This window comes from Phycodurus eques, chromosome 3 (genome assembly GCF_024500275.1).
Source record: "Phycodurus eques isolate BA_2022a chromosome 3, UOR_Pequ_1.1, whole genome shotgun sequence".
NCBI lineage: Eukaryota > Metazoa > Chordata > Actinopteri > Syngnathiformes > Syngnathidae > Phycodurus > Phycodurus eques.
This window is the reverse complement of record NC_084527.1, coordinates 6,576,333-6,595,827: the sequence shown is the minus strand read 5'-3', so window position 1 is coordinate 6,595,827 and position 19,495 is coordinate 6,576,333. Positions and strand designations below refer to the sequence as shown.

The window sequence follows — 19,495 nt, the reverse complement described above, 5'->3', positions numbered from 1 at the left end:
TGTAGCTGTACTGAATGAAGCGTCTGCTTTCAAAGCCACTTTGAAGATTTTCACCTCGCACCGACGCCGAGAAGCGACGTCGGATGCGTGCGCTTGTCAGTTCCGATTGGGTCTGACTTCATCACGCGGGTTAATAATTCATGTATGCTGACATTTTTTTTTTTTTTTTTTTTTGTACGCCGACAAATCGCCCGTGTTTGTGTCTCCCGCCTCCCCGCTCTCCTTAGGTGATCGAGTGCATCACTCAGGGCAGGGTGCTGCAGCGCCCCAGGACCTGCCCCAAAGAGGTGTACGACCTCATGCTGGGCTGCTGGCAGAGGGAGCCGCACATGAGACTCAACATCAAGGAGATCCACGGCCTGCTCCTCAACCTGGCCAAAGCCTCGCCCGTCTACCTGGACATTCTGGGATGAACGCAACGAGGAGTGAAGAAGAGCCGTACCGGATGTGAAAACAACTTTTAAAGGCAATCAAAAAAACAAAAAAAACAAAAAAAAGAAAAATGAAAAACAATCCCCTAAACACCACCTATCCTTCCACTATTTCCCATTTCATCTTTCCTGAAAAAAGAGGGAAAAAGCTCCTTTTGGAACGCTTTGCTGGACTTAACGGACTGACTCAGTTCGACAAGGAATGCTTCTTGGCGCTTTTCCATGTAAATACGAGACTGGATGAAGGTTTGCTGTTGTGTGTGTGAGGATTTGGCTCCATGTGATATGGAGCCGAAATGACACGGTGTTACCACCTCCCCTCCATTAATCAACCAACCCACTATACACGCATGCACACACACGCACACACACACACACACGCGCGCGCATACCATCTCATCATTCAATGTCAGCCCTCAAGAAATGAAGATTAGGGATGGACATTCGAAGAAATTTGCTTGATCCAACTTTGGATTTATTCATTTAAAAAATGCTCAAGTCAATATTTTCAATTGTATATATTTTTAGATATTTCATTTGTATGTGATTAATTTATACCTTACGCACACGTGCTCAGCACGTCAACGTTCGCCCAACAAAGTGTGCTAAAAGAAAAAAGACTTTTGGGACATTCAAACAAACTGGCAAGTAACTATCATGTATTCATTTTTTTAATTTAATGATATTACAAATATTTTAATGTTACAGATTGTTTATACATGTATTTTTTTATTTTATTTTATGTATTTTTATATTTTTCTCTTTTTTTATTATTAATGACGGTAGAAACTACCGAAGAAACAACACTGAAGGATCTATCCAAGATAAAAAACCATATGCAAAAATTCGGAAAGGCCGACCAGACAGGAATAGCAAGCTGAGGCTCAGAGCTAAAGCACTTGCTTCGCACTCTCCTTAATTAAGTACGAGCTCGTCAACTTCTGAAAGCAGTTGTGTCGCTAAAATACATTAAGGCAGTGCAAAAATAGCGACGCGTTATCGTCGCCGTCCCACGGAACCTCCCTCCGTTCATTTCCTGCCAGCTTACGATTTAGTTCTTGGTTTATACTGTCTTTTGTTTTGTTTTTTTCAAGCTAAGAAAGCATCCCACTTTTCTCCTGTTCCTGTTTCCGAATTTCTACGGAAGCCCGTTAGGCAGGCTTGGATAGAATGAATGGATTTCTGATTGCCATCTTCGATTGTTGATCTTTTCAAAGCATGACTGAACTGCTCGGCCTGCTATGATCATTGCGTTGTTACACTTTTTTTAAAAGAGGGGAATATGATGAACGGCCGAAAACCGACCCCCACCCGCATTTAAAAAAAAAAAAAAGGAACAGATGCTTCGCTTCTGCTGGTGTCGGGGGTCGATTGATTGACGCGGCAACGGCTGCGCCACGTTCACGGCTAAAGGGGTCGTTAAAGGGGTCGTTGTAGACGGGGGGGGCTTTAAGCTAGTTCTAAAAACAAAATCTCGAAGGAACTGTCATAAAATAAAAAACAAAAGGCTTCTACTATATAATAAGGACAATATAGGGAGTCCAGGCAGCAAAGCTTTTTTTCCCCCGTGGTTTCTATTTCCGACACAAGTAGAATGAGACACTTTAATACATGTTTTTTTTTGTTTTTTTAAATAATGCAACAAATGTTGTCAACTTTATATATTTACTTGATAACAAAGCTTGCACACCCTCTCAGACGTGGGGAGAGACACGTGGCAGGTGCGGTTCTTCTGGTCAACTCATATTAAATGCTCGGGCCTCTTAACATTCAGACATGCTTCAAAACTGTGTGTGTGCGTGTTACACAAACTGTTTACCTTATCTTTACACACGCGCACACCCACATTCGCTGGAAGACACTCACGCCGGTCCGAGTAGGAAATTGAATTGTGCATGTTTTATTATTTGAGCGCTGCAGTCCTCTGTAATGGTGTAATGTATATTTCATTACGGGGCCTAATGGGCTCCATTAGCGCGGGCCTCCTCGCAGACATTCAAGACTTATTGTTTTATGGCGCAGAGGGGAAAGGGGAAAGGACGGCGGGGAGGGATGAAGGGGAACGCGGTGGGGGGAATGGAGAGAGGAGACGAGGGAGGAAAAGGTTGAAGGCAAGATGGTGGAGTGGAGGAGTGAGGGTGGGGATGTGATTGCGCGAGCGACCTCGGGGAGTCCGTGAGCGTGAGCGGCCATCATTTCACGACACGCACACGCGATACACCGGGATTAGGCAAAGCATTTTTTATTTGTTTGGGGGAAACTGCTCAGAATTGATCTCCCCGCCCCCGCCGCCCCCCCCCCCCCCCCCCTCCATCCAAAAAGTCCAAAAGGACAGGAGTGGAGAGCCAGACAGTGATTGCTAAGAAAAAAGAAAGTTCTGTAACATTGTATTGTATTTGCAATTCATTTATCTGATTAAATAATTGCTTAACTGACTCATACATTACTAAATGTTGGTCAAATAAACAATTTTCTCTATACAATTACTAATATACAATTGATATTAATGAATAATCGAAATTTAAAATAAGTACAAATTATTATTAAAATAAACAATTTTGTTTTGTTTTTTTTAATTTAAATGTACATGTGCCCACCGCTGCTATACACACACACACGCGCGCACACAAGTCACACTGTAAATACAACATGCATTTTTTTTCCTCCATTTTTGTTTTTTATTCCTTAACTGTAAAGGGCAAAAACAAGCATCAAATCATAGCCTCGTCCATATTGTGTCCAAAACCGTCATGTAGTAGTAATTATAGTGAGGATAATAATGATAATCTGATGTGGAACTAGAGGTTCTCACTTCATTTCACGACAACAGCATTTGATGGTTTTGATGTTTGTGTACTTGACTTGATGAATTGTTTCACTGAGTTGACTTGTAGTCATTTGGTTTATATACATATATACAAACAAATATGTATATATGCATATAATATAATAATAGAGACTATTTCGAGGCATTTCGTACTTTTTTTTTTTTTTTTTTTTTTTGTTTCTATGGTTGCCTTTTGCAGACGTGGAAACTGATGAAGACTTTCAATGCTTTTCAACGTGTTCAAGTGTTAAATATAAGCCCCGGCCAATCACAGCCTCTCTGGGCAATGTTGAAGGCAGAATGCATGCTGGGTAAAAAACATAAAAATCACCCCCCCCCCTCCCCGCACACACAAAAAGAGAAGTCAGATAGACTCCACTGCTTTGTTATTTACAGTATGCAAAGTGTAAAGGCCAGATGTAGGTTTTTGGTTATTTGTGTATTCGTCAGCAACATGTTGATACTAATCTGTGTGAAAATATGGATGGAGGAATTTCTTTTCTCTTTTTTTTTTTTTTTTCATGTCACAATGGACTGTTCCCCCTAGAGTCCGGTCTGTCGTTTCCTGATGTCTTACATCGTTTTCCATGAACCGGGAAGTATCTGGCAACCTAACAAAATACATTTGAGTCACAATGAACATGCCCCTCGCTTCACCTTGGAATAAAAAAAAATAAAATAAAATAAAAATGGTACACTCCTGTCCTCAACCAGGAAGTAGCCTGCTTGCCTACAAACGGACAAAAATGCAAAATGGCTCTCTGGGATTTTTTGGTTTGTTTGTTTTCTCTTTCACTTTAGTGAACTGTCCAGCCTTGGCGGAGGTCTGTGCTCTGCTGAGTGACATTATGTTTTTAATAAGTTGTTTCTATCCAATGGACAAAGGGGACAATGGCGCTGTTTTGAGTCAAGACAAATATAGAGGCGATAACTTCTGTATGAACGGAGGGAGTGACAATCAAAGACTTTGGACTTTCTCTCTCCTTCAAGTGACCTACTGTACCATAAACTCCTTTTTCTCTTCTATGCTGCCTATAATGTACGTGTACGTCTCTAGAAGTGCTTCTTTTTCTTCTTTTTTTTTTTTCTTTTGTAAAAGGGAAAAACAAAGTGGCGATGAATGAACAAGAACAAAAAATTGGATATAAATGTGACTAAGCTGCCGAAAGAAACAAAGAGTTGCTCACCATGTCTGACATTTTGTTGCCATGTCCTTTTTCAATCTCGCCACAACACACAAAGACACAAAATGGCGCTTCAGAATGTGAAGTGATTAGCGTTCCGACCATTTGAGATTTCTCTTGCGAAGTATGCTTTAAACATGCAAATATCCAGTCAGTCCTCACATAAATCTGGTATCTTTACAAATGATTGCCTTATCGAAAGTGTTGAAAATGTCTTGCGCTCTTTGATGATGCAATGTTAATGGCTCGACAAACGTGCCATTTTTTGGGTTTCCTGAAAAGTCGACGCTTTTGGAGATGCGGCAATTCCGCCCGCCTAAACTTTCATGAGGACGGCCTCCTTACCCTCGTGTGTGTTTGTGTGAGTGGTGGGTGGGGATCGTGGAATTGATTTGTTGTCACTGATCACCACTTTATGACAAACGACCTCCTGGAGGAGCATTGATATGGCGCCTACACAGCTTTATTAACACCTTTTTGGACAGCAATATCTGCAATATGATATACTTTTCAATCTCTACTCATTGCCGCTGTAAACTATGAGGCTCAGTTAAGGCCGTACAAGAAGAAGTCGTATTCACCATAAATTTCAATAATTGTGCTTTGTATTGTACTCCGCAGTTTTCGGAGTCCTCTTTATTTGCAAAGTATGTCAAAAACACACAAGAACTTTGTCTCCAGTAGTTGGAGTCGCTCTAGTACAACAATAGACAGCCATTGTGACAATAAATACTTTTGAGGCATAAAAACACAAAAGCACACTACGGAGAGTCACTCCAGGCTTCTTTATACTCGCGCGGACGTCACTGCGGCTATCCCGCACGCAGTTTGCCTTTATACTCGAGCGTAATCCACGACAGCCGGGTGCATTGAGGTGCAGTCGTTTGTGTAGAGAGAGAAGAGCAGCGGAGAGAGGACACATCCTTGTGGCGCCCCTGTGGGGAGGAATCTAGACACCGGTGAGAATGAAAGAGGTGAACTCGCGTGGCAAGTAGAATGGCTTACAGTTCAAAAACAAGTCCGGGCTGTACTACTCCACTTTGCTGCAAAGGCCCTTCGGCTCCTCTCGGATAAAATTGGGGCTCTTTACCGTGGCCAACAGAAGGATTTCGAACAAGGGTTAGGGTGTCAAAGTAAAGTTTCATGAAAAGATATAGTGTTTCAAATTAGGTTTTCCACAGTCTCCACTTTGCTGCAGACACCCTTTGTCTCTTCTTGGACAACATTGGGGCTCCTTAAGAAGAGTTCAAACGTTTCAAAAGTGTTAGGAATTCAACCTAAGGTTTTAAAGAAGGGATTGGGGTTTCCACAGTCTCCACTTTGCTGCAGTGGCCCTTAGTCTCCTCTAGAATTAAATGGGTCTCCAGAGGTTAATACAAGAGACACTTGTTCTCCTCCATTGTCGTATGCTAGCACGTTTCGTTCCCACTGATGCGTTCAGTGCGGCATGTTTTGTGTATTTTGCGTGGGTCACATGAGACACATGATGACATTTCCACATGTCCTGATCCAAATCCTTTAATCGCCTCGTCTTTCACAGCCTTTACGTGGCGGCGTTAGTTAACAGAGCGCAAATACCACAAAAGGTAGCGCTTAAGATGACTTTTCAGCTTCGGTGCTTCCTGCACAAGAGATGGATGAAGTTGTGCTTGAAGAAACTATAACAGGAAAGCTTTTTGATATCAGGGGCCATTTACAGTTTACATTAAGTTCCCTGAGGGCCATTCTAAATGTATGTCCAAGTTCATGTTTTATGTATCACTCTAAAGGTTAGTGGTTTGAATTGGGGCTTCAAGACAGGGTTAGGGTTTCAAATTAGAGGTTTGTTTTTCAAATTAAGGTTCAAAGGCAGAGAAAGGGTTTCAAATTTGGGTTTCTATACAGCGTTAAAGTTTTCAATTAGGGGCTTGGTTGTGAATTATGGTTTTAAAAGAGGATTAGGTTAGGGTTCGAATTTTGGTGGGTTTGTTTGAAATTAGAATTTTCCATTGTCGTTCCAATATATGTTGGCGAATGAATGCACATGTTTGTGCAAACTCGTTTTGCTGCTCGTCATGTGGGACTTGGCATTCACTGATGCACCTGCTGCTAACGATAGCTTGCAGGTTGCTTTAATTCCACACTTGTCACCTCATGCTCGAGATGGCACAGCTGTGGGGAAGAGAAACAGTTGAAGGCAGGAAGAACACGCACGCACACGCTCACACACACACACACACGCAGTGAGGCAAGAGTGTGGAACGGATGCTTTGTAATGACGCCAGCACCAATTATCCAGTCACCGCAGTCAAAGGAACCGCACGTGCTTATTAAGGCTTCAACAGGCCCCGCTGCACCTGTGGGTCACATCAGCCACGCCACGGGGAGGGCGGATGTGTCTTGTGTACTCTTCACATTGTGTGTGTGTGTGTGTGTGCGTGTGTGTGTAGTACAGCCTGACGATGTGTGCTGTATGTGGTTTACGTTGTATTCCCTCTGAACAATATTATTCACAACACACAGTACCATTTCTTGTTCACTCGAAACGTCATTCTCTTACAGTTAGAGCTTTTTTCTCTGGATTTTCCATGTTTTATTTTTTTGGATTGACAAGTGAACTTTTGTTTCGAACATACAAATATGTTTTTAAACATAAAAAAAAAAATTGCCATGTAAATGTTTTCCGATTCAGAAACACCATATACTGCCAGTCCAAACTGCCATTTGTTGCTATTACAAAGCAGTTATTACAGTGTTATAACAATAATTTATTACAGTATTCTTGAAATGATTTTTGCAAAGTTTGTAGATTCTTATTATAATGGTATTACATATTTAAAATGTTAATATCTCGTTATTACTATGCTATTACAATGTAATTACAGGTTAATGCTACAGGTGTATAAAAATGAGCTCATGCAGCGTCCAGGAGATTGAAGGACAAATATAAAAGACGGCTGAAGAGATGTGGACGTGATGACAAACAATATTGAGGTTCGTAGTTGTGAGCGTGCTCTCGACACACAAGGGCGAACCCTCCCGGAGGACACGGTCCGAGTGGAAAAGGCTGCAAAAAAAAGGACAAGCTGGCGAACGAGAATCATTCCTCATGCTGTGTGGTCTCCGCTCTTCTGCTCGTGTTTCCTGTTCCAGCCGAACGGAACAGCCAGCAGCGTGATCAAGATTTATGAGCTTGGAAATATAAGACACTTGTTGTTGGGGCGGAGGCGGGGGGAGCAGGTGGCGGGAAGATGAAGATGAAGAGACGGAGGGAATAAAAACAAGTGGGACAAAGAAGCGCTCCCTCCAGATGCCATCATGGTCATTATCTTTGATGCCAATCTGACATGCCATTTGGATGCTGTTAGGCCATCAAAAAGTACACAAGAGCAGCTGAGAAAAAGGGCTGATGTGTTCCATCATCAAACATGGGGAAATGTATCACGGTTCACCAATTGAAGATTCAGTGCATTGCCGATTTTTTTTCCCATATTCATATTGCGCATAATTCGCCATATCGCAGGATTTTGAGTGGATGATGTAAATTTGTTTGTGGAAAAGTAAACAAGTCCTAGCCTAAAACATAAAAAATGTAAGAAAAACAAAAGAAAATGTAATTAAAACACATATTACAAGGAATAAAATGTATGTAGCGGACAATACTACTGGGCATTACTGTATGCTTAAGAGTTTAAAATCTGTGTAAGCTTGTATAAGTGTATGGTAGAGGTTAATAGTGTGGGGAAGATTAATAAGAGCCTGGGGAGGTTCATACAGCTTTAAAATATGTGTAAATATATTTTTTTAAGTATGTGAAAGTGTGAATATGTGTCAAACTTCAACGCTACTTGCAATGGCGAAAACTCAAATGGTTTGCAATTTAGCGTGGCCCACCTGTCTGCCACGAGAAGTTCAAATTTGGCAGCAATCAGACAAAAGCTGTAGTTGAGTTCATCTTTGAAAGATCCAAGGAAATGCCACTTAAGGACCCTGAAATGGCGAGTCATCAAACTGAGTCCCCGTGCTCCCACTACATCCAATGAAAGAAACTCAAATGTTTCGCAGTTTAGCGTTGCTCGTCTGTCAAGTATACGTGTTTTAAATTCGGTAGCAATCAGACAAAATCTCTAGGACAAATCCATCTTTCAACAACCCTTGGCAAGTTTCACGGCCTTCTTTTAAGTGTCTACTCGTGATAGACATGCCTCCCACATTTCATGTAGCAAATTGAAACTGGGTCTGATCTTGCGGAGCTGAGTTTTGCGTTTTACACGCATGTCCGTTTACGCAAGCTCAAATGATTCGCAGTTTAACATTAGCCATGCGTCTGACGTGCTTGGTTGAAATTTGGTCGCACTGGGACGAAATCTCGAATGCGTCTGTCTTTGAAGGACCCTTGGAAATGGCCAAAATAACCCACGAAAGCAAATCCAAATTGCCTATCGAACAGGCCTATCGAATTAAACACACAGTAATGACATAATTCAATAAAACCGTTCATGCCACATTTTTGCTTCAATTCAATGGACATTGTGCTGCTCTTTATGATATGCGCAAATTGGCCACATGGGGGCAGTATAATTGGAAATTCATCGTATAGCGTAGACATGACATAACTTGATATGTTAATATTCTACACAAAGTGTATGAGTGTCATTTCTGATATAATAGTGTGATGTTACGACTATTACTGCTTTCAATTTGATAATTACGCTGCGTCCTGTCCTTGTCCCGTCATCCGGGACGTTCACGTCTTCTCAAAGTTTCTCGAAGGAACGTGACGAGTGGGAGGAAGCACCACAGAACAACACAAAGAAGCAATGTTCGGAGCAACGTTAACCACTCTTGGAAATAACCTGGTGTAATATATTATTCACAGAAGACCATGATAACAAAACAGCCAGGCTTTATCCGTAGAGATTTCAATTTTAAGATTTCATATAATCTTAGAATAGTTTGTTTGCAAACATTTATTTAGGCGCAACCTTTATGTCACTTTTATGTCAACTGCTGTCTAGTTAGTTCATTGTTTATTTTGAAAGCTACTTTATAGATTGCTTTTGTGTAGATAGAAAGAAAGAAAAACAGAAGCAAGGAAAGAAGAAAAATGAGGAAGAGAGGAAAATAAAGGACAATAAAATAAGTTAGAATGGATAGAGGAAATTAGAAAGGAATGATGGAAAGCACAGGAAATGGGGACAACACGCTGGTCGAAAGGTTTCCACATCTGCCTGACAATTCTAGATTCTGGTTTCAAATGCCGACTTGGGAAGCAAGAAAGAAAGGGAGGACAAGAAGGCACGTCAGAAAGGAAACAGGAATGTAAGAAACATGAGTCAAAATGGTCTTCATAATAAATTGTATTCGGACTTGGTGTTAATTTAAAAACATTTCAAAGGCAAAAGTATGTTGCAGTGGTGGGAATATAATGTTTGAAAGAAACTAATAATTTTAGTTGTTATCCATCCATCCATTTTCTGAGCCGCTTAGCCTCACTAGGGTCGCGGGCATGCTGGAGTCTATCCCAGCTGTCATCGGGCAGGAGGCGGGGTACACCCTGAACTGGTTGCCAACCAATCGCAGGGCACATACAAACAGACAACCATTCACACTCACATGCACACCTACGGGCAATTTAGAGTCGCCAATTTATGCATGTTTTTGGGATGTGGGAGGAAACCGGAGTGCCCGGAGAAAACCCACGCAGGCACGGGGAGAACATGCAAACTCCACACAGTCGGGGCCGGGGATTGAACCCTGGTCCTCAGAACTGTGAGGCTGACGCTCTAACCAGTCGTCCACCGTGCCGCCTTTTAGTTGTTATACATTAGTAATTTATTTTTTTTTGTTCTGTGGCACATACACACAGTGTAGTAGTGTATGAAGTGCTGCCGCCGTGAGTGAAAATGCTTTTTATTGTCGCACTTTCCCCCCCCCCCCTCTCCTGTGCGCTCTGCCTCCACAAGCAGAAACCACACCCAGTCTTCATGGTAACGAGAGCCAGGCTCGCCATTGGCCCAGCATATATTGGGCGGGGCATACAGTGACTGGAACTTCCATCTCCACTATTTCCCATGGGAATTGTTTTCAAAACTTTGGGATCATGTTCAAATTTTCTATTTACCAATTATTTTACAGCCGTTATTTTTTTGCAAGTGTAAAAATGTCCTGTAATGGTGACAATTTTGAAATCTGAAGAAACGGTTGTTGTACATGGAAGGCTCCGTTATCTTTATGACAAGACGGGGCGTGGGAGCGTGCAAAGGAAAAACAATCAATGGAATAAAAGAGCAAATCATACATAACAATAAAGGGGCTATTTGTTGAAATGAATAAAGCAGGGGTTCAGACAGCGCCACGGATGCTCTTGATGGAGTCTCCAGTGGAGCGCTTATGACGGCCCAGCGCCAGCCGGCGTAATGAGTTGACGGACGGATCAATCCCTTCTGCTTAGGCCGCACGATCAATAGCTTTGTTTTGACATCCCGCATTAACACAGAACTAATTGACGACATCGCTAAACGGTCGTAAGAAACAAACAGACAACACATCACAACCGTCAGTCACAACCACGACAGCTTTGATTCGTATTGAAATCAAATACGTATTTACGCTACATGAACTTGCGAATGTGCGTTATTTATATGACGCTTAATCACAATAGAGTCTCAAAGGGGGTCGCAGGCCCACAGTTCACAAAAATCAACGAGGAGAAGCGGCAGGAAGACAGGCCAAAATCCAGATGGCAGGGGGTGAGGCAGAACGAGAGACTAGTTGTATATTAGTTGTGGTTTAACCACATCCGAGACTGTATCAATAATTCTTAAGTCGATATTTGATATTATATCATTCCAGAGTACTGGAGCCTGAATAGAGAACCCTACAGAACCTGCTGAAGAAGTTTTTGTGTGTGTGTGTGTGTGTGTGTGTGTGTGTGTGTGTGTGTGTGTGTGTGTGTGTGTGTGTGTGTGTGTGTGTGTGTGTGTGTGTGTGTGTGTGTGTGTGTGTGTGTGTGTGTGTCGGCACCTGGGACTTGTGGTCGTGGTAGAGCGGCAGACTGATTTGAAGGCATCAACGGAGCATTTGACTCAGGGGCTAAAAACCACCTGCGCTGTTTCCAATCGCTTAATGAAGCTTGTCTAAATGTATATTATTTAATAATAACTTTCTGCCCCTCAAAACGTTTTTAAAAATGCCTTTTGTGGATGTTGATATGGGCTCAAAGAAGGCAGTTGTAACTTTCATTAAAACTGCACACCCTCATAACCACTTGATCCAATATTTTTTTTACAGTAATCAAACTTTGACGTCACGTAGGTAAAAAAAAAATTTTTTTTAAAAAGAGTGCTAAGTTAACGTGGTTCATGTTTCGATTTATGGCTCTTTTAGTCCTAGTAGGAATGTATCAAAGTTGGAGCCCTGAAATTCCTCCAAAATGGCTGCGTCAAAACAAAATGGCCGACTTCCTGTTCAGTTTCGTGCGAACTGTTATTCTGGACATGTCGACCTAATTACGTGTCGTGACATTTCACTACTACAGTCAGCACGTATTCCTCCACTTCACTGTGGCTTATGTTTCTGTTCCAGTCCTGCCTCCCTGCACATTATGACTTTAACGTGGTTGGACAACTTTCTATTGAGTTACTGTTCATGCTGTCGTTGGACGCGTCACATGTCAATCACACCTCAGTCTGCATGTATTATTCCATTTCGCTGTGGCTTGTATTTCTGTTTCAGTCCTGCCTTGTGCAATCTGACTGTACTGCAATATGATAGCTTTGCTAGTCATTGTTTATCCAGTCATTACGTGCTCTACACGTCAGTCATACCTCAGTGTACATGTGTTGTAGAAGCAAAGTGTGTCACTTTGCTTCTACAACCCCAATTCCAATGAAGTTGGGACGTTGTGTTAAACCTAAATAAAAACAGAATACAATGATTTGCACATCATGTTCAACCTATATTTAATTGAATACACTACAATGATATTTAATGTTCAAACTGATAAACTGTTGTTTTTTGTTTTTAGCAAATAATCATTAACTTAGAATTTTATGGCTGCAACATGTTCCAAAAAAGCTGGGACAGGGTCATGTGTACCACAGTGTTACATCACCTTTTCTTTTAACAGCATTCAATAAACGTTTGGGAACTGAGGACACTAATTGTTGAAACTTTGTCGGTGGAATTCTTTCCCATTCTTGCTCGATGTACAGCTTCAGCTGTTCAATAGTCCGGGGTCTCCATTGTCGTATTTTACGCTTCATAAGGCGCCACATATTTTCAATGGGAGACAGGTCTGGACTGCAGGCAGGCCAGTCTAGAACCCGCACGGTTTTACTACTAAGCCACGCTGTTGTAACATGTGCCGAATGTGGTTTGGCATTGTCTTGCTGAAATAAGCAGGGCGTCCATAAAAAAAGACCTTGCTTGGATGGCAGCATATGTTTCTCCAAAACCTGTATTTAAGCATTAATGGTGCCTTCACAGATGTGTAAGTTACCCATGCCATTGGCACTAACACAGCCCCATACCATCACAGATGCTGGCTTTTGAGCTTTGCGTCCATAACAGTCCGCATGGTTCTTTTCCTCTTGGGCCCGGAGGACACGGCGTCCACAATTTCCATAAACAATTTGAAATGTGGACTCGTCAGATCACAGAACACTTTTCATCAGTTCATCTTAGAGAAGCTGGCGGCGTTTCTGGGTGTTGCTGATAAATGCCTTTTGCTTTGCATAGTAGAGTTTCAAGTTGCACTTACTTTTTGATGCAGTGCCGCCTGAGGGATCGAAGGTCACGGGCATTCAATGTTGGTTTTCGGCCTTGCCGCTTACATGCAGTGGTTTCACCAGATTCTCTGAACCTTTTGATATTGTGGACCGTAGATGAAGAAATCCCTAAATTCCACGCAATTGTACATTGAGGAACATTGTGCTTAAACTGTTCAACTATTTTCTCACACACGTTGTTCACAAAGAGGTGAACCTCACCCCATCTTTGCGTGTGAATGACATGACTGAGCAATTCAGGGAAGCTCCTTTTATACCCAATCAAGGCACCCACCTGTTCCCAATTAGCCTGTGGGATGTTCCAAACAGGTATTTGATGAGCATACCTCAACTTTCTCTCTTTTTTGCCACCTGTCCCAGCTTTATTGGAACGTGTTGCAACCATAAAATTCCAAATGAATGATGATGAAAACAATGACGTTTATCAGTTTGAACATTAAATATCTTGTCTGCGTAGTGTATTCAATTAAATATAGGTTGAACATGATTTGCAAATCGTTGTATTCTGTTTTTATTTATGTTTAACACAACGTCCCACCTTCATTGGAATTGGGGTTGTACTTGTGTTTCTGTGTCAATCGTGCCCTCTCATACAATCTGTCCTTGCCATAATTCAACAACTTTCCATTCAGTTACTGTTCATGCAGTCATTGAACACTCCACATGTTGATCATACGTCAGTCCGTATGTATTACTCCACTTGGCTATAGCTTGTGTTGCTGCTCCAATACTTCCTTCCTCCACAATCTGACTGTACCGTTATTGGATGTCTTACTAGTCACTGTAGTTGCAAACATCGGGTTCGCTACATGTCAAACACTTGAAAGTCAACATACTCAGTCGTTGCGAATGTTGTGATGTCCGATCCCCTCGATTCCATATTGCTATTCAAACAACTGAATTATTCAAGACATACTGTAATAATCAATCGATAACACTCTTTCTTAGTGGGCTAGATCGTTTAATAATTGACTAATCCTGAGGGGGACACCACAGTTTGTGTGTGTGTGTGTGTGTGTGTGTGTTTGTGTGTGCGCGCACGCGCACGTGTGCTTATGAGTCCGACAAGGGTCGCGGACAGCTAATTGAGGCCTTCTCTTCTTCGGGAGCAATAAACGAGCAACATTAGCAGGTGTAAGTAGCAGTAAAAAAAAAAAAAAAAAAAAAAAAAAATGAATTTAAAAAAAACTGGTAAAAAAAAAGAGCATGCAGGAGAAATTTACTCATTGAAATAAATAGAAATACATAATATAATTATGATGTTATGTGAGTCATTGACTTTTTTTTAAACATCCGTTTTTACTTCTTATTAGGCTTTATTTTTCTAAGTCAATATATATATATATTGACTTATATATATATATATATTATATTATATTATTATATTATTATATATATTATATATATATATATGGGGGCTCAACTTTGCTCGTGTTTCCATGCTGCCTGTCTCAATGCATCGCTGGCATCCCATTAGCTGCGGTTAACAACACACGCTTCCCTCCACTCGTCCATACTAGTTCCAAGTGTGACCTTCAACACGATTTCAAGGTCACGGCCGTCAGCCGGACCCCCGTCCGCTCATCGACTCAGCCTCTCATCAGTCAGCGAGAGACCTGAGTGGACGCTGACACGGGACTATTTGAGCTTGTGTCGTTGATGGACAGCTGACATGAGCTGCATGCGATGTGATGAATCGTGTTTGATTTGTGTGCCCCTCTGCAGAAACCCGTACGGAATACTTTTTGTTTCCTGTTTTGCTGGCCAATGATAATTTGATACACCCTGGAGGCCACCGCCAACACGGCAAAAAGCGACTAGGAAGTCAAGCTGAAATCTTTCAGGGTGTACTTTTACACACACTTTTGCACACTGAGCCAGTTTAAACAGGAATCCTTTTTTTTTCTTTGGGTTCATAAAGAGTTTGACCCAGTGCAAATAGTTGGCGATGTCATCTGGCCAAGAAACACAAATAATCTGTAAATGCAGTGGGAACTCTAGGGTTCACCGGTCAAATGTCCAACAAGAATAATTCAGGAGAAGAAGAAAAAAACTGAAAAAAAAAGATGTGTCCAGATTTAGGAGGGGAAAAATATTTCCCATGAGAAATAATGGTAATAGAAATAATTTGCCCCAAGGTCAGACCGTGGCCATCAAAAAAAAAAAAATCACATTCTCACAATTGCCTTTGTAACTTTTCACTTACTGTCCCAATAGCAATGAAAAATAGCAATGTGTTTACTAAAAGCAATTTGTTTTGTCTTTACAGTCTGTAGTTTCTCAGTCACTCATCTTCTTTGTTCAATTTATTTTGTTTTTTCTTGTTTTCAGAAAATGATCAAAATTGGATTGGATTTTTATTTTTTTTTTGCTTCATGTGAAAGTGAAGAAAAGTATAAAGTATTTCAATTCCGTGTGTGTTTTTAAGGTAATGCTGCCTGCTAGCCAAGTTCGGTCATAATGCGTGACGCCATGTGACGCTGAAGTTTGGTGTGACTTTCGCATTTTTGGGTGAATTTGTGTATTATGTATTCCGTTTTCAACATTAAAAAAAAAAAAAAAAAGTGCTTTTTTCAAAACTTATATAAGCGAGCTGCCAAAACAACACGTTTTAATCTGTTTTTGTTCCCCTATGTTAAACATGGCGCCACATAAACACATTCAAATTCAATATGTTATATAATGGATTTTTAAAGACATGCGAACCTATTTCGACATTCCGAATGGGCACAGCAACGTGAACTATTCTGTTGGTTTTAATTGGTGTGGATGGCCACTTCATTTGCATATGCCTGCCAGCGGGGCGTCTCATTGGAGGAAAGCTTTGAGAGTGCCAATGAATGAACAAAACAAAAACGTGAAGAACAGACCGGATGTGAGTAAGTGTTTCCTGACGACAACAAAAATCTGTCTCCCGGTTGCCACGGCAACGAGGTGCACCTTTGCTCGGTTCCCAATGCAGCCAATTATGTTGCCGTGTGAGTGTGTGTGTGTGTCTACGATGTGGCGACCATTGATATGCAAAAGAGGAAGTGGGCCCATGTGACAGGCACTCTCAACCATCTTGATGCAAACATGCTTCTCCCACACACACAAGCGCACACAGGTTGCCATGTTCATGCCATATTTGATGAAAGGCGCCTCCACACACACACACACACACACACACACACACACGCGCGCGCGCCCGCCCGCAGACACATTTGCTTGCAGATGAAAAAGTAATGAGGCAAAGCTTGACCTCGTGTCACCTCATATGCATGGCGCCATTACTTTGAAGCTAATACAGTATGTTGGACTGATGGATTGCTTTATTTGAACATATAAACGAGGGGGTCGGGCATACAGCACCGGTCAAAAGGTTGCTTTTTTTTTTCTTTTTTTAATTGAAATTTATGCAGTTCAATTTTCAAAGCACAGAACAAATAAACTACCTAAGTGAGGATAAGCGGTACGGAAAATGGATGGATGGAAGTTACAAAAGAAATCACGGTATCAACCGACAAACAAAATTGTATTCTAAACCTTTGACTCGTTAAAGTAACCACCTTGGGCAGATATAACAGCCGAACACACAAAATGGGAATCAAATATTCTTCAGAAAGTTCTTCCCGACTGTTGTGGAAGTTCCCATAACTGTGTGACTTTTCATTGGACTTGAACGACTTGACTCTCACTTAAAGAAAATTTAAAAAATAAAAAACTTGAAAAATTGGAGTGTTCTGAAGCTTTTGATCGGTAGCACTACATTCATCCCCAGTCTCTTCTGGTGTCCCCCTGGGCTCTTTCTTGTGCCTGCTCCTCTTTATCACATACATCCTACCTCTTGGCAATATTTTTCATAAATTCCACTTCCACTGTTACGCGGATGACACCCAGCCCTACCTCTCCACCGTACCAACTGCTACTCTTCCTCCCTTCCTCCCTTACTGACTGCTTCTCTGAACTCAAACACTGGTTCTCATCCCACTTTCTACAACTCAACAGTGATAAAACCAAAATCCTACTCATAGTTACCAAGTCCATGTTTGGCAAAATTGATAGCGTTTCCATTACACGTGATTGTTCAAAGCCTTTTCACTTCCCGTCCGGATTATTGCAAGTCTCTCCTGTTTGGTCTATTCCACAAGTCACTACAAAAACCGCAGCTTCTCCAGAACTCTGCCAAGCGTATTATCACGAGGACCCCCTTTCACGCACCACGTCACTCCAGCCACCGCCTCCCTGTTCAGTACTGCATCCAATATAAAATACTGATTTGCACCATCAAGGCCATCAATAACTTCGCCGTGCCGCATCTTGTTGACCTCCTTCACGTTGCCGTACCGTCCCGCTTTGTCAGATTTTTGTCGTCCATCCACCTCACCATCCCTTCTGCCCGTCTGTCCACCGTCAGCTGCTCCGGACCCCGTCTTTGGAACTCACCTGAGCTCTGAAACAAAGACTCATTGACCCCTTTTCGAATCCAAACTCAAGACACACCAATTCCAGACTCCCTAGTCACTCTAACATTTCCCATATCAGTTGCCATTTTAATTGATGTTTTATATATATTTGATTATTTTATTATTGTGTTGCTTGATTTCTTTTAACTTTATTTGTATAGTGATCTTGAGTGGCTTCAAAGGTCTTTTAAATAAAATGCATTGTTATTCTTATTCATTTGTTTCTTTAATATTTACATTTTAATTTGTGAATTAATAAGGCTCACTTTTGATTTAGGTATTAATTGAACTTTTTTTTCTTGCACTCCGACTCTTTAACTTTTGTATTTTTTTAAATTATATTATTTTGTATTTATATCATATTGTTTACTTGTATTTTTTAATCCACGATCCATTTTTTCATTTTCTTCCTTATTTTTTTCCCTACTTTTAGTTGGTCTAGAGTATTATTATGTATTATTTAATTTTACATGTACTTTTCCATTTAATCTTTAATGTTTTATAACTGTAGTTCCAGCCATCAAGATGCATGAATGCTGCCTTTAACCGAACGGGCGTAAATTTCATGGCTAAAGTGGATGCTGTTGCCATGGTGACGGTGATAGCCCGACAACATTTTTCCCCATCGTTTAGTTTGCATTAGAGATATTTTTGTGTGGGAAAAAAAATTAAAAAAAATAAATAAATCCACGTCCCTCCACAAAAGCAACATACTGTTCCCACTGGTCTTGGACGCCCTGTTCTCGCTCGGAGGCTTCGTCGAGCAAAATGTTTGAAGCATCAATTGCAAAAAGAGACATTGAATCACATTGAATGAAAGTCAGTGAAAGAACAAAGTGTATGAAAGGTCACACAATGAGGATGCTCCATCACTTCACCGGCTTCAGACAAAATATTCACTAATGATTTGGATGTGCCAGAAAATTGCATGTGTCTCAATTATGCTAACTTCATACACACACAAAAAATCCAACCATGTATTTTTATTTTGCATTTTTGATGAACCCTACTGACTCATACTGTTCACATTAGCTATCATGACATCATGATTTATATAATAAAGATCATATTAAATTGAAATTGAATGAAATAGACTACAATTCATGATAAAAAATAGATACTCTAAAATAAATATGTACGCTCTACTGTATAAAAGAATATATACATAATCTGCCCACCCAGTCCTTTTTTTTTAATTAAAGTATAATAAAATGATGAAAAATTGTAATTATGAATAGCAGCATAGAAATACATAATTATAATAATAATAATAATAATAATAATATTTTGTATCTATTTGAAACTTTAATGAGTAGGGAATCTAATAATTACAATACATTTTAAAAATACATTAAACAGATGATGAATTTAATTTGAGCTGAGCGTCTAACTATATCTTTGCGCTGCAAAAATATATCCACTTAAAGCGTGTGGTGGGTCACTGCGGGGCTTTTCCACGCCGTGACAACAAGGCGCTCTAAAGCAGCCATGCCAGCCCCAAGCCCTGGTCCACATGCTGGCCTTGAAATCTGTTTTTTTTTTTTTTTTTTTACTCACTGTCCCTCCTGGCGCTTCTGTATTTGGACTGTATAGTTCTCGGTCTTTTCAGCAATTATCTACAAACATGTATAACGTATTTCGATAGAACTCTCGGAATTCACTTTACAGGGTCTTTGCATTTGCTTGGTAAAACTGTAATTAACTGACAAATAACTGATATATCAATTGAGTTTTCCTTTTAATTCCAGTGTGATGCAGTGTGTGTGTGTCCACACACACTGGACACACACACATCGCAGGCCTCGTCTTCTTTGCGGTCTTGTAGCTTCTCACAGGA

General features: G+C 40.9%; 1 protein-coding gene across 1 annotated transcript in view; it reads left to right on the top strand.

Moving 5' to 3' along the window:
- The window catches only part of ntrk2a (neurotrophic tyrosine kinase, receptor, type 2a), a 74,206-nt gene extending 70,440 nt beyond the window's left edge, over positions 1–3,766 (top strand). The window contains exon 19 of the mRNA XM_061671838.1: positions 228–3,766. Within this exon, the coding sequence (XP_061527822.1) occupies positions 228–413 (186 nt within the window). The 3' untranslated portion in view covers positions 414–3,766. The remainder of the gene's footprint in view (positions 1–227) is intronic.
- The last annotated feature ends 15,729 nt before the right edge of the window (positions 3,767–19,495 follow it).